The following is a 27,979-nucleotide window of genomic DNA, read 5'->3' on the forward strand; positions in this document are numbered from 1 at the left end:
TCCAAGTGCTGGCCACTCTACCTTAAGAATAATTTTGAAGTGGTCACAGATGAACCTAAAGCTGGCTTAAGTTGACCAAGAGACAGAGACTCTCTGATACAGCTGAACCATACTGGCAGATAGCTCAGAAGAGTACAAGAACTGGAGTCCACCATTTGAGGAACAGCCTAGATGCTGGGACACTTAAGAGAACTGAAAAACCTAGGATAGGAGTCTAGGGTAAACACTTCTACTTCAAGAAAATGGCTTGGTCAGCATACTGTATAGGTGCTGGATGAAATAAGGCTCATAAACCAGAGAGAAAATAGCAAAAGAGAACTCATCTATAGACCAGCAAGAACAATCTTCTCAGGAGTAAAGAGTTCTGAGTTCCAGTTTTTCCTTTCAGGGAACTCATGTATTTTATACTAATTGTTGGATAAGCAGCCCTTGGAGCACTGCCAAGGACTTTTCCCACGGAAATGCTCCCACTGGTGAAATACATGACCAGGCTCCCCTCACTCCATAAAACTGCCCTTCTTTGCCAGACAGTAGCCCAGCAACAGTACTTGCTAATACTTGTGATCAGTGCACTCTGCTGGTCATCAAGATTCACAGGATTCAACTCATCTCAGACTGAGGGAACCTATACATCAGCTTTCTCAATTACTGGAAAGTTTTGTAACGACTAAGCCATTAAACTAAGTATTTTCCCCCATCAGACAGTGTCATGCCTTAAAAGACAAGACTATATTTTGGATTATGAGCATTAAGACATCTCACAGCTCAGTCCAATACCAGATAACTGGTCAGATGCCTCATCTCAAGTCTCACTTCCCCTCTATATAAAGACAGCAGACACAAATATTAAATTGCCCTAAGGGACTCTTTGATTACCACACAGCCCAGGTGACAGCACACAAATAGATCTCTAAGGGTAGCTACTTTATTTCAGTGAGATGCTGGATCACTGCACTGGACTGGCTGCCCAGTATTTCAAACTGTTTTACACACCGTAATGTCTACAGCACTCTGTCAGTGTTATTCTGAAAGTTTCCATCTAGGATTTTTTTTCATCAGTGTAAGGAAGGCTTAGGAACATACTTTAAAGTATCACAACATACCTTAGGTAATAGAAGCCATTTGGATCTTTGGATCTAATACACTAAAAACCTGAGTGCTCACATCAACTTGTCCATGATAGTGAAAAGCATTTTCAAAGAAAGCCCAAGAAGGCCCAAGTGTTAGTTCCCTAATTACTGTTGGAAATGCAACTCAAATATTACCGGACTGCAAACTTGTTCTTTTGCAACAGGTAAGAGACCATTTTTTTCCCCCTCTGATATACCCCGAGCCACATTTCCCAAAAAATAAACTTAGTAACATAGAAGAGACTGTATGACCAACTTCAAGAAGTATTTAAGATAACAAGTTAGTCAGGGATAAACAGGTTTTGGCAGCACCAGTATCCAGCCACAGCTTCAATTTTGACCACAGAGCATCTTAGGCACCTATATACCTAGACATCACTGAAATGTTAACATTCTTCTTTCAAGCTGATTTGTAACTAGTCTCCTATGAACTTACTATGTAAAGCTATCAAGATTAGACAAATGTAAGGGGCTCCTTTGGCTTCCCCTTTGAACTTTCTAATTCTCCTGCCTTAACAGCCTTGATCACTAATTAATTTCTGTAACGAACACCAGCCGGACAGCATAACTACACATTATATATCACCCTATTTTAGGTTTTGCTAGTTCAACACCCTCCCCAAATCTTACGTTTATTTCACAGAAAGCCACTACTTAGAGATAAATACTTAAGATGAAAAACACCACGTCTATCAGCCAAGCAACAGCTCACTCATGGTGGTGGCACAGTCCATCTCTCCACTTCTCCTCTGGTCCCATCCCATTCACTGCTGCTCCCACTCACTTGTAAGACCCTGCTACCTTCAATCTGTAGCTACCCTAGCAAAAAACTTCTTACGATCACCGAAGAGGGAGGCAAGACCACGTGGCTGGAATGGGTGAAGAGCAAGGAGAGTGAGAAGCCCCAGATTCAGAAGATGCAAGTCCGGATGCTCAAGAAACCACAGCTGGAGAATCGCACTCCTTCAGGGGCATGTCACATCTGTCTGAACTGCAAAGCAATTCTCCACAAAAAGGCGCTTCAATGTTACAAACTGTCTTGGTTTCTATAGAATAAAATGTGGGGAAAAAACCAGACCATTAATAAACAAAATGTTTAATTTCATCCTAAGTCAACAAAAACACAGAGAGGTGTATCACATCTAAGTGATAAGCTAGTCATACATAATGCTAAAGAAGGCCGAAAATAAGGAAGATCCTAAGTAACTGCAAATAAATACCACAGTGAAGTCTTAAACTCATTTTGTACAGAATGCTTCTTGCAAAAATGGTGACCATTCAAAGACTAAAAAAAATTTAAGTTAATTTTTTTTGGTATCAGTTCAAAAATATTTATACAAGCATGCTGGACCTACTGTATAAAATCCAGAAATATATAATACAGTAAAGACTAGCATGGTAAGTACTCAGATCTTTTACATTTAGTGCACCTTACAAAAATCATGAGGCAGTTCTCAGTTACAGAAGTCAATTCAGCTTCAGGAAGAATGAATGACCCACTCAAATTTCCCCCTCTCTAATCTTTCCTGATACTCCGTTCAGACCACGTTCTCTTTACTGCTATACAGAAGCTTTGGTCACCAAAAATTATTTAATTACAAAAGGACGTACTTGAACTTTCTGCAATTTGTGAATGAAGGCATGTATAAATGCAATTTCAGTATCTTAGCTGTGTGTGACCACCTAAGGACAAACACAACATCTACCCATGCTACACCAAGACAACTCAGTCTTTATATAAGCATCTCCGAATATACGTTTACTTCTGTTTGACCTGTGATAAAGAGACAAGATTACAGATACAGTTCTGTAAAATTACTGAATTATATATAATTGAGTAATTAATTCAGCTATAACTCAAGACTCCAGTTTCAGACTTCCAGAGACTGTACGTCAGTCTTTCTTCATAAGGTCACTCCCCATGGCTTTTTCTCTGATTTTTTTCATTATCAGCCACGCTACTCATACTCAACTTTGCCATACACCAATCTAAATTCTTAATTCACGTGTCCAGACTGCTTTCTAAATGTGCTATTCATCTAAACTGCTGCCCAGCTAAATCAGAGGACAGGATATCAGTCCTGAATCTAAAGAGTAGAAGAGCTAAGTGTTGCCACATAGAGTATCACAATACAAACTGTTGTACCAAAACACTATGAATGGAATTAATCACCTTGAGCTTCATTACTAAGCTCCCTACATGACAATTTTAATTCTGGACTTTGCTTGGCGGACTGAAAAATATGTGTGCACACACATCATTCTCAGGATATGGTTTTATCTTAACTCTACCTTTTAGGAAAGAAAAAAGAACAATTCTATCTTGGATGACAAGCATTGTGCAGACACCAGCTTTTATTATGTAAAACTCATAGCTTTGTAAATACCGAGAAAAATTATTTTGTCTGTATGAAATTAATTACTACAAATTTAAGAGAAAAATTCACCTGATACCAAAGTTTCCATATCCAATCAAGTTTGAGAAATTTGATTCATGTCCCACAGACAGAAATGACTTTCAACTCTATGAATTTGCTTTACATAATACAATACCTTACTAATACTCAACTTCAGCCATTACGGCATTCATGTAGGTATACATTAGAACACTTATTTTTAAAACAATTTATACAGACTTCATTTGCATTAGCTTAATGAGCTTTCTGCAGTGTAGCTCCTTGAGGTACTGGCAAACAGAGTATCATTCAAAGGAAAAAAAATAAAAAGAAGGGTAGGAAGAAAAATGTATTTGTTGCAATAATACAGTATTGATGGCAGATTATGATGGTAAAACCAGAACAACATAATTTAAGAAACAGAGGTTCTGAAAAAAACCCCTAGATATCTGTAGCTTCTGTTTCATACTATTGTATACTGCTGATCAACAAGGACAATTTTTCACACTAAATATGAGCTATCTACCTTTAAACCTGCCCTTCTCTATGGCAGTTGATGATTATGTGCTGCCATCTAGCAAATGTTTCCAGAAAAGTTTAACTTTGGAAGCTATTCTGTGGCAAGACACCTGAAATTTCTTAGAAAGCTTTTCAAAATAGGAAACGTATTCAAGAAAGCAACAAGTTTTTAAAATGATTCCTTCAGCCTGTATGCTTGTAAGAGTAAGCACAATAGGAGAATACAATTAGGCTTAATACAGACAACTCCTTCAAAAGTAAGATCATATGCAGTGAATATGGAATTGCAAAACTGAAATTTTCATTCTACGACTTATGCTTTCCTTTGCATCAAAGAATGCAGCGAATAGAAAATGATAATACTGCATTTTCTTCTTTCCCAAAAACTCTAGTCTTCACTGTTTCACTTAGTTCCAACTTTTTATGGTTTTTATTTCCTCTGCACCCACCCAATTCTCCCTTGGGCAGTAGTCAAAATGCAGCAATCCCATACAGTAATAAGATGCCTGAATTACGAGAGAATTGTAATTTCTTAACCCTTTTCAACCTCAGTTTTTCAGTCACACTGAAACTGTACCATGCTACTCACTAGCAGCAAGATGGCTTTCTAAAATTATTCGACCTTGCTGACTGTGGGTACTGCCAAGACCTTGCTTTTTTTCTGTTATTATCTAGGTATATATTCAGTTAAAGAAAGAGGAAGAAAATTTTTATATGCTTTTGGCACAAGTCCTACTTGTTAACATGGAAATAATGTGACACTTTGAAGCATTTACATTGCTATAAACAACTTTCCATGAGAAGAAAGATTAATGAAATGTCTAAATTAATTATTTGTGAATGAATTATTATGACTGGTCTCATATTATTTTCTGTCTTATTTCACCTCACCACAACAGTTGCAATTTCCTCTTTTCATGCTGGATCCTTAACACTGTACACTTACATCAAATGTCTCATTCATACAGTCACCTCAACAGTACAATATTTTTATTCTTTGTTCCTTATTAGATCAGAAGAGTTGGGACAATATTGCTCCATGGAGGTACTATTCTTTAAGCAAATTATAATTAAAAAATAAACAAAGCCCAACAACTTTTGAGGACTCTACTCCTTTCCAATTTCTCCAAAATTAGCCAGTGAGTTCAAAAGCTCTGAAAAAGCAGACAGACATCACAGTCCACTGGTTTTTTTTTTAAATAATTTTTTTAATAATAGTAATCATCATCGTCACCACTCAATCATCATGCAATTAAATGTCATCTAGTTTCAAAGCACATATACACTTCATGTAGTAGATACTACAGTACAAGTAAGTTTTTTTGACACTTGTAAGTATTTGTTTTGTTAGCTACTAATATGAAACATAAACCAGTAAGCAATTAAAAAAAAGGCCAATTAACATTAAGAAAAGTGCCAGTTTATACCACTGAGAAACACTGGTCTTAAGACTATTTGCTCTTCCTATAAATGAAATATGAATTGGTAAAAAAATTTTTGAAATCTTATCATCCTAGAATTTCTTAAGATTCCACCATTCAGCAGGACATGGTATTTTATGTTCATTAACAGCAGAAGTCTTTCTTCGCTAGAATTAAAACCTGAAATATGTAACGTAAGCATAACACAGCAGAATTTCATAGAACAATTTAGGTTGAAAGGGGCCTTAAAGATCACATGGTTCCAACCCTGCTGCAATGGGCAGGGACACCTCCCACTAGACCAAGCTGCTCAGAGTGCATCCAACTTCGCCCTTAAACGCCTCTAGAGACAGGGCAGCCACATATCCACAGGCCAACATACACTAGTGCCTCACCACCCTCACAGCATAGAACCTCTCCCTAATATCTAATCTAAATCTACTCTATTTCAATTTAAAGCCATTCCCTCTCGTACTATCTCAACATGCCTTCAAGAAAAGTCTCTCTCCAGCCTTCTTGTAGACCTCCTTCAGATACTGGACTCCTGTAAATCCAGCAAAGATAAACAAGTTTATAAGCTATGTAAGTGTCAAAAGGTTGTCTCTGCAACAAATATCATCATACCTACAGTATAAATCCTAATGGGGAAAAAAATCTGCATGATCCCTAGTACTGTCTGATTGCAAAAAGCTGAAGGTGCACAGTATAGAGCTGCTCTGTAATTTGCTTTCCCTTTGCAAGTTGCAACAATACACAAGGAAAGTTTATTTAACAGATTGCATTTTCAAAAATTATTCCTTTAAACATGGTCCTAAATAAAATTCCTCCATCTTGTCTACTAGAGGAAGATACGACTTTTAAGATACCTTCTTAAAAGGGCATCTCTGGAACAAATACACAGAAGGTATTGCTACAGAGATAGGAAATATCCAGGTATTGGTAAATAACTTATCTCTCTTTTTATGACTAATCACCACGGTAATTAAAACAGCTCTGACACATACAAAAGGCCACCTGCATAGAAACGGAAAACACTTTTTAATCTATTCATGCTAGATCTCTACTCTAAGTCAGACTGATCTTCTGTCCCTCCGGAAGAGATGGCATCCAGGATTTTTCTCTGTCCTACCTTACATCTCAGATGGACCTATTATTACAGAGTGTCTACTTTCTGTAGAAACTCTGGTAAAAGCTACCTCCTCCAGAACTTACTTTCAGTTCCCTCTCAGGAGAAGGTTATGTTTGAAGCATAAGATGAAATGACATTCCCACTGTCCTTACTGAAATTTTCCAATGTTTTGTATAGAAACTCATTGTACTCTTTTTCTGAAGAACACCTCAGTCAACTAATGCTTCTGTTTTCATCCCTTGTTATATTAGCATCTTTGTGGTGAAAGACTATGAAACAAACTTGCATCAATCAGAAAAAAGTCCACGCTACAACAATGAACGAAATACCCTCTTCTTTCTTTGGTGATTTATAGGTGTATTTCAGTGTCAAATCACTCATTTCTGACCTTACCTTTGTTGACAGCAAGAACCAATAACTACTGAGTAAATATCTCTATTTTATGTACTATCAAACTTTTTCCCTGATGAAGAGGCTACATTTCACTAAATTCTTGACCAGGAAATCAACTTGGAAATCAACCCCTCTCCAAGTTACTACGTGCCTAAAACAAAGTAATTTTTGTTCTGCTGATAACAAATTGTAACCAAGCTGTTAATTATGAAGGAATTCTGGAAGAGTACAGTGCCAAGTGCAGGTGCTCATACCACATATGCTCAGCAGAACTGCCAGCTATTCTAAACTGTTGGTGCAACACCTAAAAAGAGATTGCGTTAGTTGTGTCAGGCTTATTGTGCACAATGATTTGTAAATGTGTAACCAAAACCCATCACAAGTGAAACACTCATAACCGAATTCAACCGAACCAAAATGTAAAGAGGAAAAACATATTCTGAAATAAATATGAAACACCAAACTTCTTGCAGAACAGGAAGAAGTTAGCTGTAACCCAGTAATTTTTCATTTTCAGTCCCTCCCTCTCCAAGAAAATAAGGCAACACCATATCTTTGCCATCAGAAGGCAGGCAGCTGGGGCTTTGGTGGGTCCGCCAGAATCAGCTGCAAAACTTCAGTGTGAACACAAACACAGCAAGACAGGCGTGATGAAATGACACTCATGGGCAGGACGTCGCACGGAGGCACACGCGTCGAAATCGCATGGCATTCCCCTAGAAGTAGCTGAACTTCACAAGACGGACGTTTGTTTTCATCACAGTTGAGCGCCAGCACGATGGGATGCGCTTCCCCACGCCGAGGGAGGGCGGCAGCCACCTGGGGCCACATGAGGCCCTCCCTACCGCTCCAGGCGGCCACGTCGGCTGCGGGGAGGGTCGGCCCCGAGCCGGCTCGCTCGCAGGGCGATCCGCCGCCGCTGACCGCCGCGCCGGCCCTTCCCCCGGCCGCCGCGGGGCCTTCCCCGGCGCGAGTCCCCCCGGCCCGTCCCCGCGGCCCGCTCCCGCCGGCGCCCCGAGGCCGCGGGTGTCTCACCTCGTTGTTGAGGTTCAGCACGGGAGCCATGGCGCCGGCGCCTCCGCAAAGCCCCGCAGGCCGCGCCGTGCCCGGGCCGCTCCGAGCGCTCCCCACGCCGCCGCAGGAACCGAAACCGCGCGCAGGCGCCGCGGGGCCGCTCTCGCCCCGGCCCCGGCCCCGCCCCCGCCCCGCCCCCGCCCCGCCCGCAGCTCCCGTTCGAAACGGGGTCGAAGGGCTTTGGTTGGGTTGTTTTTTCTGGTGTTCGCGGGTGATGAGCGGCGTGGGCAGGAGGCGGATCCCGAGCGCGGCCTACCCGAGGCGTTTGGGACCATTCCTAAAGAGCTCGCCTCGCATGAGGTGAAAGCTGAACCCTCGCAGCGCGGCGTTTGCTCTGCGCTGCTGCGCGGATGGCATCGCTGGCTGGCTGGCTGAATCCAAAGCCTCGGGAGATGTACGCTTGTAAATCCTTAAACTGAAGTGGCCTCTGCCCCCACGACTGGTTTGTAATCTTAGAAATATTTTGGGGTTCTTGCTTCCCCTCTCTTGCCCCCCCTTTTTGCTGCTGAGTGGAACTCATTACAGGAGTAAATTGTGACCACTGCTGTATCTCTGGGCTTTGCTCTGTCCCCACCCTGACAAAACAGCCTCCATTTCCAAAGTGGTTTACAGTTTCCAGGTTGGGTTTTTCATTTGAGCAGAAGGAAGATTTGGAGTTGTGTAGAAACTGTACCTCCTGAAGCTTTGGTTGTGTGACATTTTATATACATCATTAATTTTAAATGTCTGTAGTGAAATGTGGCTGAGCACGTGTTCTGGCTTTCGCGATGTCTTTGGCAAAGTTTCATCAGAACTTTCCTCGTGATTGCCAGTTTATTGGGCTAGAAGAACTTCTTGATATACATTGCTACAAATATTCTTCTATTGAAACAAAACTTCTGGAAAATCCATGCTTAAATGTAAGCAAATCTTAGTATGTCTAGAGAATGAATCAGTTTTTATTTCATATTGCTGTTTATCTGTTGCAGTATTAAAAAGAACTGAGGTCATATTTGAAAATATTTGGGGAAATTGTTTTAAACAAACCCAGTTTTGTTTATACGGAAAAAAAGTTTCAGGAAATTCTTTGGACATTTACCAGCAATTAGCTGGCCCCTGGATGGCACTCTTGTGCCTAGGATTCTGCTTTGAAGTCTAAATATTTAAACAAATACAACTGTTGTCAGCTGTCTCTGCAATGCATTTTATCTGCAGGATCTAGCATTTGGATCTTGTTATATTTTAATGTTTAATTTCTAACTGGTGCTCAGGCATCTCCTGTGAGTGAACTGCAGCAAAATCACCTTTGACTGAACTTTTTATCAAGTCTTACATGGAAGTGAGGTTAAGCCAGACTAGTCCTTCAACGTATTACTTTTGAGTTCCATTTAGGATGTTTCTGAAAGCGGTGCTGGATGTTCAGTAGCAGTCTAGGTTTCATTTGGATCAGTAAAAAGCCAACTGAAAATACTTTGAGCTCATCCCTTCATCTTGTAGTAAAGGAATTTTGTTCCAACAGGAGCTGATTTTCATTTATAGCATTTGCTGAGAGTGCTTTGACTCTCACTGCAGATGTGGGGTGTTTACCACAGCTGCTGCTTCATAAAAATTCTGACTTGGACAGTTATATCCAGTTTACTGAAATTCAGCCAACCGTCATGGAGTGATCTTTTCTTTGGAGTGATCTTTTCTTTGTAGTACCACCAAGGTCAGGCAGCTATAGTGTTCTACATGAGAAGGAGCTGAATTTGACTATATCTGAATATAGATTAGTCTTGGATGTGATACGCATAATGCCGTCAATGTACTTTTAAGAATTACTGGACATAATCTCACATCTAGATCGGATCTGTTTGCACTGAGTGTAAAACTGGATTGCAGAAACTCCAGAAGGAAAGATCTTCCAAGGAAAATAAAGTGCTTCTTCCTTTTGTCTTGATATTTCATGCAAAACTAATCCCTAGATATGCCAGTCTTAAATTCCATTGTGCATCTTAGCAAAGAGAAAGACAAAAGCAGGACCAGGGAGCCAGCTGCGGTTCTGTGAATCCAACCAGTGCCGGCCTGGTCTCACATCAATTAGAGTTGTTCCCTGTCTGTGTAGCCTATTGGGTAATAACTTCAATTTGCCTTTCCATTTCGTCTGAATACTGAATTAACTTGCTTTGAAAGTTTCTTGTAGGCCCTGATGACATACTTCTGGCCCTTTTTCATCCAACAATTTTGTTTTCTTCTCACTTAGTCATTGCTGAAAATAAGTGAGTTTATTTCTTTCTCCCTTTTTAAACCTCACTGACCTTCCAGAGTTAAGAATCTTTGTGCCTCACAACTTCTTTGTTGGCCCTTTGTCATACTATATTTTGACTTAAATTCGTTCTGAGTCAAGATTTTCTTGTCAGCTTGTCACAGTCAGGATGCTCTGAGGCATTGCCCCATGTAACACATTCATACTTCGGTGTTTTGTTCTGATGTTTCTTCCTGTCATGTCAGTATTTAACTCCAATATTTTGGCACTTATTCTCAGTGTTGGAATGCATTTTTCTGAACCATTTTCTCTCCTTTGAGAACAGCTGTGTGTGTATTCATGTTGCAGGGCAGCACGTATTTATGGGCCTTGAAGATGGTGAAGGGCCTAGAGGTGGAAAGCCATATGAGGTCACTGGGTCTGTTCAGCCTGAAGAAGAGGATAAGGGAGGCCTCACTGCAGTTACAACTTCCTCATGAGGAGAAGTGCAGGGGCAGACACTGATCTCTTTTGTGTGGTGACAGTGACAGGACCCAAGGGAATGGCCTGAAGTTGTGTCAGAGGAGGTTTAGGTCAGCTATCAGGACAAGGTTCTTCACCCAGAGGATGGTTGGGCACTGAACAGGCTCCCCAGGGAAGCCTGACAGAGCTCAAGAAGGGTTTGGACAATGCTCTAAGGCATGTGGTGTGATTCTTGGGGTGTCCTGTGCAAGGCAAGAGTTGGACTTCAGTGATGGGTCCCTTCCAGCTCAGGATATTCTACAATTCTATGATTCTATTTGTAGGACATAAGATGTTGCAGAACAATACAGGGGAGTTGAAATGGAAAACTATTTAAAGAAAGAGGGGGTTATGGCTGGGTCCTATTTCTCTCCCTTTATCTTGGCACGCTCCAGGTTCATGTGATGTGGTAGCAGCTGTGTAGACCATCTTGTAGCTACAACTGGCCTTGATCCCAGAGGCCATGCATAAAAGTTATATTTTTGGAGTACTTACTGAAATATGTGATTATTGCAGACTGACTCTTGCGTTCATATGCTCAGTACAGATGTAATGAAATATGTACGAAGTTTGTTTTGTATTGGAAATGACAAGAAGTAAATTGTAGAAATTTCAATTAATCTTTCATGTTTTGTGAATCAAATTTAAACTTTAAGAAGCTTTACAGAAAGAAGTGCCAGTAATGTTAGCTAGACACTGAGGACCACAAAACCAGAAGGTTTTCTGCAACTTGTAGTTTCCTGCAGCTTGTGCTTTGACTTTTGCCAGAGGAGTTTCTTTATACTGATACCAAGACATCTCTTCTGGGCTTGCTCCCTTTCTTTTTGTCTTGACAATTTAAAGCTGTGGATGCTCTAAAATGAGTTACCTCCCCTTAGTTTCAACCAATCCCTTTCCACTAATAAGGAACAAAACCTAGTAGATATAACTGAAAAAATAACAGTTTACTAACATGCAAAACAGCAACAGGCAAAAAAAAACCCCCAAAAAACAATCACTTAACACAAAATCACTAAATCTCAGGAACCCCACAGGAACATGGAGACACCCAAAATGGTGGGGGGGTACCGCCCCCTCCCAAGACAGCAGCCCCCACTGCCAACTATGTGTAGGGAGACAAAGGGAAGGTGGTGTCCGCCTCTGCCACAGGATATGAATTCTTATTTACATAGGAAAAGTATTGAAAAAATATATAGTAAAAAATTCTTTCATGGTCTATAAACATGTTCTATGAAGACTTTCGACTATTAAGACAGAATAGAAAAGTTTGCTCTTATTATTGCAATTATTTTCCGTATTGCTTTCTTCACTTTTGAGTCTTCATACACACATACCTGTGTTACTGTCCTTATGTACTCATTAGAACAGATGCTTTGGTGAAACTCACTATATTTACATCATAAGTGATCATATCCCTGTTATTAAGAAAGCAGAATTAACATTGAGATTCCTTCGTACTTAAAATTCATTCAACATTCAGCAACACATTGGGAATTTAAATTTTTTTAAAAATTCTAAATTTAATTATTATTTTAATGTATATGAAAACAGAGCTTGGAAAGAAGATTTTGTGGTGAACTCCAGCCTGAGATATTAAATGTGTAAAGCACATTGTTTTCTTCTGCAACCCATCATAAACACATCACTGAATAATTCCTATATCCTACATTTTCCTTTTTTACGAAGCAGTTCCAGTAGTTCAGCTGACTATTTCAATTGCTTGTTGTGTGAGGCCGAAATTTTCCCTTATTACACACAGGTAAAATGTTAAGTAAAAAATGTGGTCCTAAAGTCTGCTAGATTCCTTAAGTATTATTATAAATTTTAAAACTATATATAATTTCCAATAAAATGTTGTGGGTAACCCAAAACATTCCATATCCAAAAATTGTTAAGACCTGGTTGGTGAGTTTGGAGTAGAAAAAAACACTTCTATGTTTCAGTCCACAGATGACCGCTGAATTTATGATAGCAGAAAAGACTACTCAAAGGTAAGATTCAGGGGGAGAAAAAAGAGCAAGCTCTCTCTGATCCCTTGCAGGAGGAACACTTGAAAATAAACTGCAGAAGCACTCTGAAGAGATCCCATGAGCAAAAAATGGACGGTGGTTCTTTGGCATGGCTCTCAAACAACAGATGTGCCGGGAAAGATGAGAATGAAGTGGGTCTGACTCATTCACAGAGAGAGGTTGTTGGAATTCTCAGTAAAAAATGCACAGGGAATGCACACCTGTGGTGTCTACAGTTAGAGCTACACAGGATGAGTCTGCATACCCAGTCCCTGAAGAGGAATTTGGAAGTGGGTGATGGAGCTTAGAAATAGATGGGACAGGAGTCTATGGGATAGTACTGGAGTGACTGATGGGATTAATGGAGCTGATTGCTGTCTGTATTGCAAAGAAAAAGCTGCAGAAAGGAGTGGGAAAGAAAGGGATGAATTGTAGTATGAAATTTTAAGTGAGTGGGATCAGGAATAGCATGGAATCTTTACTATGAATAGAGAGGTGTGAACAGACAAGTAGAGGAGAAACTTCTTGGCTAATATGGAAGAGAATTTCTCATCTGTAGAATAGTTTTAGTTACTTATGTGAAAATATAAAACAAAACATCATCGTTTAATTGTACTCTGACAATTCAGAAATTATTTTGTCTCAGAATTTCAATTTGGTAAGCATAAATTTTATGTGTAGAAAAGTCTGAAGGCAAAGTTTGTCACACCCTATGTTAGGCTTTTAAACAGGATGTTTAATCAAGCAGGAGTCAAATCAGGATTATTTGTTACTTCCATTCCCTTCAGAGGGCAACACAGGGATAATTCCAGAGAGCACTTAAGTTTATCTATGATCTTGTTGCTGAGGGTAACAGAAGTCTAGGGTGATCAGATTCTTAACCTAAATGCCTCAATTAAAAATTAGTTAGGCAGGATGAATCTTGGCATTGATGTCAAATTGTAGTTGTGAACAAAAACTCAGAAATACGGAGAGAGAAACTGGAAGTTACTGTCTGCCTAAGTCTGAAATCATAAACAGATGCGATTTACTCCAGATGCAACAAAGTTATCCTTGAGTGCTCCCTTCAGTAATTAAAAGCCTTTGAGTCAGTGTCATCTTTCATCAGGTTCATGTACAAAAGCAGCTGAGGAATTGGAGTCTTGTAGTGTATTCCAGTGGGCGCCTGACTGATCAAGATTTCTCTCTGTTTCCTTTCCCCTTTGGAACTGATCTAGGAGTTAAGTCTAAAGCTGAGCAGAATTCAGGTAGGATTCCTCCCTCAGGAGTCCAGTCAAAGGAACTCATCAAACTCCACAGATCAGAAAGTGATCTGTGAAGCTTCCTGACTTCTAAAACAAAGCTTTAGTTTGGTAAATCAAATGATTAAAGTACAAAGAGTACTACTTTGGAAATTGCATACTTGGACAATACTGTTATGTGGTGATTAATGAAAATCATGTTTCAGTGTTGATACTAATAATGTTGATATATGAGAAAGATAAAAGACATACAAGAACAAATTTTAACAATGTAAGTTCTCCGAATTTTTCAGTCTACTAGTTAACAGTTACTTTTACCAGAATGTGCAAAGGATTGTGGCATTTTAACTTGAGTTTTTTTAAAGGCATTGTTTCTTCATATCATAGTCTCAAAGTAAACTAAATTTTTTCTAGAAAAAAAAAAATCACTTTTTTTCCCAATGAAAATCAGCAAATGTAAACAAAAGTTTGGAATGCACTATAAGTTTTCTTAAAGTAATTAGTTGTACACAACAGTTCTTGGAACACTCAAATTTTCTGTCACTGGTCTTTTGACTTTAAAGAAACAGCTGCTGTCACTTAGGTTATGAGCATAATCACAGAACAAATGGAAGTTCTAAGAAGTTTGGGTATCTAAAAACATGAGTAAATGTTGCAATATTAGGTGCATATTGAATTTGATATCTCATATATATTTCATAAGCTGCCCTTACATGTCTTCACCAGACCATCTGTTACATCTTTGAATAGGAAAGTACATTACTGGTCAATTTCAGGATACATATAATATAAGAGATGGATTGTAGCAGCTTGAGAGCAGAAAGTTCTACTTGCAAGCATGTGAGTCCAATTAATGGACATTTCTTTGTAGTGTCAAGTTTTCAAGCATAACTGCATCATTTCTTTCATCAAAGTGAGCAAAAGGTTAAAACAATTTTGGATAATTTCTCTTCAATATGTGGTTTATGAAACAGGCTGATTTTTATTTTACACAATTTATAGGAACAAAAAACCTGGGAGACTTTATACTTTAAAGTTGGACAATGTTTTTTGGTTCTTTTTTTTTTGTGTGTGTGTGTGTGTGTGTGTGTGTGTGCTCCTGGCTTAGAACTAGTTTACAATTAGTCTTAGAAATCTAATGTTAATACCTAAACACAATTTTATGATGTAACTTTGAGAGTAAGAGTCTGTGGTGAAAATTCTGACTAATGAATCTGTAGCTCCAGCAGCATTAGCAGAATCATGTTTCAAGGTTTTTAAAAGTGGAGTTGAAAAATACAGATGAAAATTTAATAAGTCTTTTTAATTTACAAGGTTGTTGAACCACTACAACCAGTAACAAGTGTTTCATTTAAAAGCACTCCATGTCCTTGCAAAAGAGTACATTATGTGATATACCCAGAGTTTATGTAACGTGATCCTTTGGCAGAGATTAAACATACTGAGCTTTCAAGCCACAGAATGATGGAGAAAATCTGGTGTCTTTCCAATGTCAAAGCTGTTGTTGAATGTTTGCTGTGAAACCACTAAACACAAGATAATTTCCTGAATTCTAAAAACTTGGGGCTGACATGGTGGAAAGCAACTTTGCAGGAAAGCACCTTGGTGTCCTGGTGGGCACTAGTTGACCATGAGCCAGCAATGCACCCTCATAGCAAAGAAGGCCAGAGGTCTCCTGGATTACATTAGGAAAGGCAATGCCTGCCAGTAGGTTGAGGGTAGTGTTCCCTCCTCTCTATCACATGTGAGACACATCTGCAGCTGTTAGTCCATTTCTAGGCTTCCCAGTGCAAGAAAAACATGAACATCCTGGATCAAGTCAAGTCAAGGACCGCATCATCAAGGAGCAGGCAAGAGAGCTGGGACTGCTCAGCCTTGAGAAAGCTCAGGGGGACCTTACCAATGAATATAACTGTGTGGTGGGTGTAGCGGTGCCTACTTGATAGGACAAGAGGCGGTGGGGTGCAAACTGATAATAATATCAAAACCCAGTGTATAAGTAAGTTTTTAGTGTTTATTGTCCTACATTGAAACAGGTAAGTGATAGGAAGAAGAGTATGCAGTTCCTAACTGATCAGTATTTATATCTCAATTCTTTGGTGTTTTTTTGAGCAACTTTGTCATATCTTGAGGGAACACATCAATGGTATATCTTATTTTGGTCAGAGGAACACTGCTAGAGTGATGAAAATATGTTAGCCAACAGACTTGAATGATTTGAACAAAAGAGAATGCACTCCTTCTTCTGGGTGTCTTTTCCTTTTTTCTGATGTGATTTTTTATGAAGGTGGCCTTCCTTTTCTGTAGCAAGTGAGGAATATACTAGAACATGTAAGACTCAAGGATGTTGTTATTGCATAAAAATATTAAGCACCTGCCATGGTTTTCTTCACACACTCCAGATTAGGCCTGGCTTTTCAGTCCACTGAAGACTATTCTGAATAGAGATTCTACCTGGTGATTGTCAGGGACTTCCCTGTAGGAGCTTGGGGTGGGTTGGACGGTCAGGACGGACGGAGACGAGAGATCTCTGAAGTCAGATCTTGGAACATGCGGTTTATTGCAAAGGGCGTGGGTACAGGGGCACTGCTTAGAGCTGCCAGACTCAGCTCGGAGCAGGCCCAAGAGAGCAAGAGTGTAAAAGTAAGAGCAAGTAGGTAAGAGTGGAGTAAGCGAAGAGGAGGTAAGTAAGAGAGTAAGCGGGTCAGGGAGTAAGTAGAGTGGATTCTGAAGTCCTGGTTACAATACAATAAATCATCTCTGTACTGAATATTCTAATTGTCACTAACCAATCTAATACAAGATACAAATCCTATAGCATTTACCTACAGCCTATAAGAGTTCTTATATTACCATAGAGTGTTACATCTTAACTTCTAAAAACTACTCTTTGGACCCCTTCTGCTGAGCTAGTAGGGTCTGCTCTGACCCTTGGACCTGCCTGCAAGCAGAGGGTATTGTTCCATCAAAAGGGGATTACCTTCAGTCGGCCATACCATTGTTTTCTAGTTGTTCAGTAACTAAGATTTGGTATTTCAAAAGTGGCTTTCATTTCGATGTCGCTTATAGTTTTCATATTCCCAAAATCTTTTGTCAGGCAATCATATTTATAAGGCTTTCCTGTTTCATCTTCCCCAACATCTCTCCCGTTCTGATGAACAACTAAGATATTAGACACAGTCCTACTCGTCATTTTTTGCACACACTGAAGTATACAAGGTACTGCTACTAAAACTATAATTATTACTACTAGAATAATCAAGCCTATTTTACAGAGTTCCCTTAGCCAAGGTGCAAAGCTCCAACCATCAAACAAACTGTCTAGCCAAGACGGGTCAGCTGTTGTAATTTGGTTAGCCAGGTCCCTTAGGTTTTGTAGCTGTTTGTGAATGGAAACAGAATGATCGGATAAGTTCATACAGCATAATCCTTCAAAATCTTCACAGCCATGCCCATGTGCTAATAAAAGATAATCAATGGCAGCTCTATTTTGTAAAGTGGCATGGCTGACACTTCCCGATTTTTTTCTTCCTGTCTCTTTTTCAAATTGCCTAAATTACATACATACGGTCTTGTTTCTGACTTGGTCTAACTTCCATTTCTGAAATAAAAGCCTTTCTATGATGCCATAAACTGTGAAACAGAATATGAAAGTAATCACATCTGTTGGCTTGGATTTTTTTCATTTTTCTTGCATTTCATTAAATTTTCTAATGAGCACTCCAGCAATTTTATTAACCTCTTTATTTTAATTTATCATAACTGTAGGAAGAATATTCTAATTTCTTCTTTGCTTTTTTTCTTGATTTTTGAAGCATTGGCAAATTTGTTAAGCTTGCTAATAAAATATTAGGGGGAGGTTTTTTTCACTGCTTTGGTATTTGTGTGTGTGTGCATATGTGTGTTGTGGATCTGTGTCTTTGCTTTGATACTGCATGAGAGAATAAATAGAAAATTCTTTTGCACTACTGAGAAAAATTTAGAGGAATTAATTCACAAGGCCTCCATAAGACTACTGCAGCAGCCTCTCCACAGCGTAGTTACTGCAGACATGGCTCTTCACAGATTTTGTTTCTTTTGAAGCAAATAGAGTAGGAGAGGAGCTAAGTGAATTACCTGGCTTTTCTGTTGCATCTGTTGCAACAGAAAACTCTCAGTAGCATTGACAATAGTGTCAGGCAGTCTTTCAGTCACAATATTTCTGGGTTTTATTAGTTTTCTATGGGGATGACTGGCTTGATATAGTAAGTAAATTTGCATATGAGTTCTTCTGAAAATAGTCACCAGAAGTAAATATCCAGAAGTGGGAGGCAGTGGGGTGATTACCACTCTGAATGACTAGCAGTTATTTTAGGAAGAAATGCCTGTACATAGAGAACAAGTTCTCTGCCACTGAATGTACAAAATCTCTACAACCCTTAGTAGTATCTTGATCAATATCTGGTTGTAGTTCTTCAAATCATAGCATCATGTCTAGAAAATAACAAATATATTCATGATGTTCCAATCAGAATGAAGCATGTGTAAAGTGCAATTTCCAAGTGAATATATGAGTTAGAACTTCTGTGAAATGATTCTCATCATTTAATTTCTTGATGTCCAATGATGAATACCCACGTCTGGGAAAATTTCACAGAGGAAAACTGTCATAAAATACATGTTAAGAAGGTCTTTTAAGACTGCTCAGGCTTGGTTTGTTCAAAATTCTTGCTCGAATTTCTATCAAGCAAGGAAATAAATTTGTTTTATGCTTTAACTTTATGGCCTATCTAGTGCAGTAGCAACATTTTAGCCACTGGTTTCCAAGGGAAAGGTTATGTCAGTCCTTCTGATTTCTCATTCATTTTGTTGATAGGTGAAAGACCTGACTCTGCATGACATTTGTGCAGTGTAAGTTTTGGAAGGCAGATAGAAAGTTGATAGCTCAGCCTCCATATGACTTCTCTGCATAACTTCTGGGGGTTAATTAATGCTAATGGCTTCTGATTGTACTCTTCACCCTGGCATGGGCGCTCCTTGGGAAAGAAGCAAGGTCAGGATAGTTCTTACCCACTGAATTGTTCTCTGCAGTTGGTAGCAGCAGGCTATTAGGATGCTTTAATTTATTTGAAGGTCAAGAAAGCCAATTGCAGGGCTGCTGGGTGTTCCAAACTGATACAAACTCCTTGCTGAGCATAGCTCAACTGGGAACCAGAAAATCTAGGCTGTAATCATATTGGAAATCTGCAGTGCAAAAGCACTTTTGTGCTTAGGCTTCACAAATAAAAAGTTTGGCTTCAGCTCATGTAAATAATTCATCTGCTTAGTCATATCTTTTTTATACAAGTTAAATTCAAGTATCTCATTAAAGCTGGAAAATAAAGACTACTCTAGAGTCGGGCTGAGTGGTTTGGGATGGGCACAGGGTTAGTCTCGTTGTAATGATCTGACCAATGGGGATTTTTCTACTGCCATGAGGAGATACTTCTTTCAGAGATGATGAGTTTTTTTTATGATGCCATTAAAGTGAAAAATTGGTGAAAAAGACCAGAAACCAATTTCCACACTGCTTTTTGAATGTTTATATAGTCATTAACGTAATACATGGACATCCCTGAACTGTGCAAGTACAACAAGAGGAATGAGGACATTCACCTTGCACACATAGCCTGAAAAGCACTCTGTGTATAATTTATTTTTGTGCCCTGGTGTCAAACTAGAAACCTGAAGGAAAAGAGTTCAATATTAGATGGTTGTAATTTAAGATAATGGTTAATTACACCAATTTTTTCACTTACTGCTTAAACCAGCTTTCCTATTGTGTAGAACAACACTTGGAAGAACATCTAGACTAGAAAAATCTTGCTACACCTTTCTTTGTATTATTGTCTGAGAGTTTGTGGAAAAGTAATCAATAAATTATGACTTCTTTATTTAAAGAAGTTGCTCTACAGACTTTGTTTAGCTATATTGGTTTTGTAACAGATGTGTTACAAAATTTCTTCCATGTGTGATGCTTTGGCTTGTTCTGTTATTGACTCATAAGATGGGTGCTCCACCTGAGAACCCTGATTTGGGTTGTGTATGGTACTTTATGCTTGTAATATTGTAATTTCTAAGGGAAAAATTATCATTTTCTGATTTTCTAAAAATTTCGATATTTTCAGCAGCTTTCTTTCTGCATCCTGAATATTAGAGAAAGACTATATGTTCTTGATACACAAGAAGGTATCTCATCAGGTGCTTAATTAGTGTTAATCACGTTAATATGACAGTCATTTGAATATTTTCATCAACTCTCGTATAGCAACTTAATTTTAAATTTGGCAATGCGTTAGGAATTAAAGATTCTCTTGGTTGGTTCTCATAGATCTTGTGCATGAACTTCTAATGTCTTCTATGAATTGCTTTACATACTGAAGTTAAACAGATTTGCTGCAAGTATAGCAAGGTCAAAAGTTCAGGTTTTGGTATTCTCTGTGTTACATATAGAAATAGCTGTTCTGGTGTCTATGGTAAAGGATAAAGTAGAAATAGACCCAACCATTGGATTTTGAGTAAATCATACAATCTCTTCTCCCTTCATTTCTGAATTCCAGCTTCTGTTCCTCTGTTTTCCTTCTCTGAAATGAGTAAGTTTAACCCAATGGGGTTTGGGTTTTTCAATAGCTCTGAGTTGGCTACTGCTGGACTTTTAAACAAATACTTTAATAAAATTTGTTCATCCCCACAGCAGATCATTTAGACCCTCTATAACTAAACCTCTTTCATTGTTATGCTTGTCAGTTCACTGGGAAGAAGTGTTATGTGCATTTTGAACACCTACAGTGAATTGAGGAATGACTGTACTGGCAGAAGAAGTCAGTACTTCTGATAGTCTGAAAGATGAAAAAAAGCATAAGTCTTGCAAAATTTTAGTTTATCTGGCTTGTAGAAAGCCTATGTGAACTTCAGGATGATGCACATAAGTGAGGAAATCGTACAGTTTGTTGGCTGTTATAACTAGGAGGTCCAAAACCCTAGTAACCACTAACATTCATTTACGTGGATGTTCAGGTGCATTTTGTAGCATATTTTTAGGTATATGTTAATCAAATTGATTTTCAGTCTGCTTAACTCAGGAGAGAGAAAATAGTTTATAGAAATTTTAGTGTAATACTGACCAAATTCTACCCATTTTCTGAATACAAGTCCATGCAAGTGCTTGCTGAATTATGGTGAGCAGGTTTTAAGTAATTTGTCTGATGTGTGTACTTCCACATAATAGCCTGTGAATATAGTTAGCCACATAAAACAGGCGGTGGGATGCACCACATATATTGGAACAGGAAGTGTTTTCTTTCTCTAAGAAAGAGTGAAAATGTAAAGGTCATGTTTGTACCTTTATGTCAGGCAATTACTAATTAAGGTGGATATGAAAGAAGTTCAGCTTTTAATGTCACCAAGCAATGCCTTCAGACATCACTCAAGAGTCAGATCTGATCATGTAATTTCAGTTATTTTTAAAAATTTTACCCACTAATAAGTAAACAGCCTATCTTCTACTGTCATAATCTGGAAGCACCATTGGGAAGAATGTGTTCAGTGACTGAAGAAATTTTTAGGTGTTCATAAGCATGTGTGTCCTATCTTTTGTTCTGTTGATACCAAAGTTCTTTTATTTATAAGAACGAAAAGTAAGGCTACTATTGGAGTTGTTAAAGGACTTTTTACTGCTAAAAGGGACAGATTTCTTAAAAGTTCACACTATTTTTTCTGGAAGTTCACACCATTTAATGGAAATTGTTTTCAGTCTTGACAGCAGGGGCAAGATGCAGCAGTGTTCACATAGAGAGATCTTTTTCATGATTAGGAAACTCTTAGCACATGTTTATCATTAGCTGATTTTGCTGCCCTGGAGTTTTCTCTCTTAACTCTGTTAATATCTGAGACCCAGAAAACAGATAAGTAAGTTAAAAATCTATGAATAATTTTTTGAAATTTAAATTCAGTCACAAGATTCTTGGTATTATTGGAAGTTATGTGAAACTGGCCAGGAGATTTTACTTTGGTTAGAAGGAAATACTCTCTATAGTGTATTACAAGCTTAACATCTTGTATTACAAGTTCTCCCATAATTTAGGCTCTGGTTTATTTAGAATATATATTATTTACGTATTATGTAGATAATATAATAGCACAGGTATAAAATGCATGTATGCTTACAAGGTAATGCTTAGATATGATCTTGACTTTAAGGATGTATTTCAAAGTTTTTATGAACAACAAGGACTTAGTTGTAAAACACCTTTGTTGCAGAATACCTTGGAGCTTTGTATGTCAGTAGAAAACAGTTTTGCACATACATCCTTAAATACTATTCTTTCCTTTTATTTAAGGAGTGCACCAAGGTTTGCTGAAAGGTTACTTTGTTATTCACCTTCTTGTAAGAAAAAATAAATTGCAGTTAGAAATTCATGGTTTTCTGAAATATGTAAAATCAATCCTTACATCTACAGCCTCTGTTACTCAGTTTTAGATGTGAAGACCAGCTCATGTCTATAATCTCTAATTCTCAACAGAGCAGGAAACGTGAGGAGCAGAATTGTACTAACAATAATATGACTACTGATTCATTCCTGCTTGATACCAGGGTGGTTACTTCAGGAGCTCTCTGTAGGGGACCTGTCATTACTAATGGTTGTTGCCAGTGTGGTTTGTGGCAGTAGCTGAAAGCAGAATTGCAACTTCAAATTTCAGCAGCTGAAGTTAGAGGGTAGTGTTGCTCAAAGACCTCTTCAGTACTGCATGAAAGGTGGAAAAACTCCAGATTACAATATTTGAAGTAGTGAGATACAGACTTTAATACAGCTCAGCCAATACAAGAAATACATGAATGCGTATATGAAGCAGTCAGATATATAGTCGGATACTGCTCAACCAAGGTAAGAAATACGTTTCTTCAGTTGTTCCTTTTCACTTCTTTACAAGGAACACCCAAGCAGTTATGAGACTGAGGTGGCAATCTCTTTAGGAAAGTACAACTGGGCAAAATATCCTTGAAAACACCTTAGATAGCATAACAACCACCCACAACCATCTCAGTACAACATATTATTATATACACCTCTTGCAAGGGAAGAAGATGAAGGAGCAACAATTCCATAAGGCATGTTCTCTTCTCAAACTGATATATCATATGGAGCAGGAAGAGAGAAAATCTGTCTTCCCATACGTGCTCTGAGGTCCTCACTGGAGACATTTTTGTGTACATCTGTATGCAGGAGTGGTATATGAATATCCTTACTTATGTCAGTCTACATTGCAACTTTTGAAATATAATAGAACTTTCAGTTAAGTCTTCATGGTCATAACTGAATTTATATTATGGCATTACACTTACTCTACAGGTACTAACCCTATGCTGGAAATTAACTCTCATTTCAGTAATGTTTAATTTCAGAATAATTTTTTGTCTAATAACTTAAAAAATCATATTACCAAGCTCTGTATTTTTAGATTAGATTTCAGTTATGTAAATCATAAATTAGTTAGTTCATTAGTTTCCATCACCGTACCGATATATGTGTTGTTGTAATATATTCTTTTTATGTTCCTGGGGTATTCAGGGTACTGAAGCAAATGGCTGTTGGGGCATTGAGTATTGTTTCAACACTTGTTCCCAACATCTGTTTCTCATTTGAACTTTCTGTACTCCTTTATTTTCGTGCCCTGTCTGGGCCTCTGTGAAACAGAGCTGCCGAAAGGGAAAATAAAGAAAAAAGAAGTTTCTGGTCCCTTGAAACTCTGGTCAGGCAGCAGTGTTCTGCAATATTTTCTTTTTACACCACCAGACATGCAAAACGTGTGCTGTCTCTTATTCTACATTTTTTCTTGCAGGAAAAACTCTAGCCAACTTTATGACAGAAGAAAAGAAGCAAAAAAAGGCTGATACATGATTCCCAGGTTCCAGAGGATGTTTTAGACATTGTGGTCTGCAAACAGATCTACCAGTCTGTTGATCTGGACTAAGTCATCCTTCACAGGAAAATAATTTACCAGGACTCAGCGGGCAGCAATCCTTTTGAGAGCGCTCACCTCGAAGAGCCAAGATATTCCAAAGACTTGTGTCGTGAATGTGTGTTTTAGGGTTGCTTAAAGAATCACTGGCAAAGGTATTGGCAAAAGCAGGGTTAGTGTAAAAGCAAAAGCATTACAAAGTTCGTTGCTAAGGTTCACCCTACTACTTACTAGATGGTTAAAGCACACAGAGAAAAAGCAAAGAAAAATCTAAACCCCTTCAATCTATGACCAAAATCAATCCAAATATTACCTGTGAGAAGGCTTGCGGGCTGAGGGAGGGGGGGAGGGAGGAGGAAAAGAAAGGGTAGGAAAGGATAAGGATCAAAAGAAAAAAGGAATAAAGAAGGACTTGCTGTTGACTCACAAGGTGTGGAGTAGACCCTCTTGCTAAATGGAGCCTAGGAAATTTTTGGCATAAAGGTTTAACAGCACTTAAACTTAACAGCACTTAATGTATAGCTTAAGTTAATTGAACAAAGGATTCATACAGAATTTACTATAGCACCACAGTAACTCACAGGCCTAACTTACTTACAAATCTAAAATACTAAGAATCCAGGAGAGTAACATTCACAGCACATTTGATATGGCATGTTAACTCTAGCATGCATGCAGACCTCAAGGATGTTTAAGAGATACACTTCTGAAAAAATTCCCATTCAGTTCAGGGAAGTACTCGCGTCAGATGCGTTTGCATCTTCTCAGTGGGTGAAGGGGTGAGTCTGGAGGACAGGGCATATCACCAGCATTGCTGTTTGGTGATCCTCTGAGTACAGCAGACCTGAGAGTTCGCTGGCTCTGAGAGGCCCCACTCACAGGCAAGAAGCTTCTGTAGTCCAGCAGAGCTCCAAGGCTCTCACTTTGGACCATGGTTTATAGGGTTAAAACAGAGTGAGCTTTGGTCATAATAACTTTTTCATCCTGGCTGCAATCCTAGTAGGTAACTTTCTTCAAAAAGTATTATTCCCCTTGGGCTGTTTTTCAGGCATGAAAAATAAATTTCCACCGTTTGTTAAAAACCAGGAGACAGCACTAGTTCCTGGGAACAGTGTTTCCAATAAGCTCAAGAAAGGCTGAGCCCAGGTGCTTTTCGTCAAGGCTGAAGCCTAATGAGCATTTCTCAGATCATAGTTTGGCCTGAGTGGGGCAGGGGAGGTATCACCACAAGTTTTCAGGACATGGCACTCTGCTTGAGCTGGTCCAGGTTTCACTGGACAAGAACTAGCAGTACTACCCAAATCCCACTTCAACAGGTGTCCAGTGGAGACATTTTAAGAACACATTAAGGAGGTTTAGTGGAACTGACATGTCTCTAGACTTTCTTTCTTTATTTTTTAAAGTAGACAAATATTTTCAGAAAATTCATTTAAATATAAATGGGCTGTAAGAATAAAATTGTATAGGATATTTTTCTAAAAGATGGAACGTTTTTCTTAGAATTCTGAGAAACTGAAATTTGTCTAGAGCACATTGGCAATGACTCATGGGATGCAGCAAAAAGGAGCTCTGACACAAACTTCTCTGCCACTAAGAATGCATTTAGGTGACAGCAAAGTTGGTGCATTTGCAGCATGGTGCAATGCTGAGGGTGAAATCTGCTAGGAGTCAAAACACTATGCACAAAGTATGGTAAAGGGAGATTGGTGGAGGCTGAAATCTGTTTTGTCCCCACAGAAGTTCAGCTAGATACTGCTTTGAGAGTCAGCTCTCAGTTTTCGGGTAGGTTTTTTTTGTTGTTGTTGTTGTTTTTGTTGGGTTTGGTTGGTTGGTTGGTTGGTTGGGGGGTTTTTTGGGTTTGGTTGTTGGGTTATTTTTGGTTTGGTGGTTTTGGGGTTTTTTTTGGTCAGTTAGTGTATGATGACATTTCAGTGTTCCAGTAGTTGACAAGGGAAGAAAAGACTGTTTCTTACCCACTATACACTGCCTTTGCCTCAATGGTCTTTTTTGCCTTCCAGTTCCTTCTATGGTGAATTCAAATTTTTCAATCATGTAGCACCAGCCAGGTCAAAGAGAGAAGTTCATTTTGCATCGTGGGAAATGGTATTTGGAGAGCCTTGGCTGAAATGGATGCCTGACATAGAATTTCCATAATGCATTATAGGACCTGGGAAATGCTAGTTAATATTTTTTTATGTCAAAAGGACCTTTCCTTTTTGGTGCATTATAAGATATATGAGTCAGATAGACCAACAATTAAATGTTTAATTTTGACTTTACGTACGAAAAACAGGTTTCCTGTGGAAAATTCACAATGAGCTTTAGTATTAATATTAGTTAAGCAACTGTTTATTCACTAAACATGTAGAACTGTGCTAGCTCTAGTAAATTTTTAAAAAAAAATTGAATCCAAGAGCCTTCAGGAAGACAAATATTTCAGTAGAAACTGGTGATCAAGCATCAGTTATGTTCTTTCTAGTTGAAATTCATAAGGAACTTATTTGTAAAGACTAGATACGATTTCTGTCATAGATATGTTTATATTAAGAGCATTGTGAGGAGTTACACTGAATGGAAAAGAGTTTCCCATGTCAACCATAAACATACAAAAACCAATGAATCACAGACTTTCCTTTCCCCCCTGCTCACAGTCCTTACATACAGGATCCAGTTGTTCCAAATTTTGTTCTTGAAGCATTTGTAGACATTACTTCCTTAACAATTACTTAGTCTAAAAATGTTTATAACTAGAAACTTATGTTTTCAGGCAATAAACCAGTTCTGAGCTGTTATTCAGTCAGTTCCATAGAGGATATCTCCCTAGTTTGATTCTCAAATGTGGATCGATTTATACACCTTCACGTACTTTGTTGTCACAATTCTGTCTTGCAAGCAAGACAATACTCCCTTGTGTAGAGATATACCAGTTGTATGTTAAAAGTCATCTGCATAGTTTAAAAACAATAGCAGACAAGGATAAAGGATTTTAGTAGTCAATAATCCTGTGTTACTTCTGTAAAACAGAGAAAATGCTGTGGATAGCAGGTAGGGCCTTCTCAATTTCTGCTCACAGAAGCAGAGAACTTAGGTGATACTTCAAAAAATTGTTAAAAATAGAAGCCCAGACTTAAATGCTTGACATGAACCAGGAAGGAAAAGTGGTCATACTGACAGATGTCATAGTTCTTACAGTCTGCTCCATGTGAAAGAATAATGTTGTGTATTTCATTGTCTGATGACAAACACTTCATTGCTCTTCACAGCACTGAAGAATAAAGCACCACAAATACTTTTTGAGGCTGCTAGGTAGTTATTATCATCATTGTTTTCAGATGCAAAAAACATCCCAAGTTTATTAACGGTCTAAGACAGAGCTAGGAAAAGAACTCAAAATTCTTGAATTCCAGTCCTTTGAGTTAACGAGATGACCTTTTCAAGACCATATCTCCTGTTTCTGGTGTTTTATTAGTACACAGCTGAAGAAAGAAAAGGGTTGGTTTGGTATAGTTCATTACTTCAGACTTTTCCTGTTAAGTCTGAATCTCCTGAAGGTAATGTGTGGGCTGACGTGTTTATCCTGTGTTACTGAATGAACATCAGGAGAAAAACACTGGTGAAGAAATAGTAAAGACTTTTAAAAAGAACTTGCTTCAAAAATTCTGGTTTCAGTAGCTCTTGTGAACCAAAGTAACAGTGTGATCAAAGTCTGTGAGTTACTACACCACAGATTCTAAGCAAGCAGCATGTGCAATTGAGCCTCCTGTTATGTGTCCAGGAAATTCCTTTCTCAGTGCTGTAAGTGTAATGTTACAAGACTTTGCATCTGGAAATTCCGAATTTTATTACTGCTTAATGAAGACTAAGTATTTTTTATTACTGCTTAATGAAGACTGAGTATTTTCACAGACCCCATCATCAGTTCTGCTCAGGCTGTTGTATGACAGCTTTCCACATGGAATCATAG

The 27,979-nt window shown here is 38.5% G+C and overlaps 1 protein-coding gene and 1 long non-coding RNA gene across 2 annotated transcripts in view; one reads left to right on the forward strand and one right to left on the reverse strand.

Annotated features, from left to right (window-relative positions):
- Positions 1-8,146, reverse strand: part of SRFBP1 (serum response factor binding protein 1) — a 69,582-nt gene extending 61,436 nt beyond the window's left edge. Inside the window, exon 1 of the mRNA XM_039566611.1 lies at positions 8,024-8,146. Within this exon, the coding sequence (XP_039422545.1) occupies positions 8,024-8,053 (30 nt within the window). The 5' untranslated portion in view covers positions 8,054-8,146. The remainder of the gene's footprint in view (positions 1-8,023) is intronic.
- An 88-nt stretch (positions 8,147-8,234) lies between these two features.
- LOC109144831 lies at positions 8,235-27,307 on the forward strand. The gene is made up of 2 exons (XR_002045824.3): positions 8,235-8,504; positions 23,896-27,307. It is a non-coding gene; the product is annotated as an uncharacterized LOC109144831 (long non-coding RNA).
- Positions 27,308-27,979: the final 672 nt, after the last annotated feature.

This window comes from Corvus cornix, chromosome Z, assembly GCF_000738735.6.
Source record: "Corvus cornix cornix isolate S_Up_H32 chromosome Z, ASM73873v5, whole genome shotgun sequence".
NCBI lineage: Eukaryota > Metazoa > Chordata > Aves > Passeriformes > Corvidae > Corvus > Corvus cornix.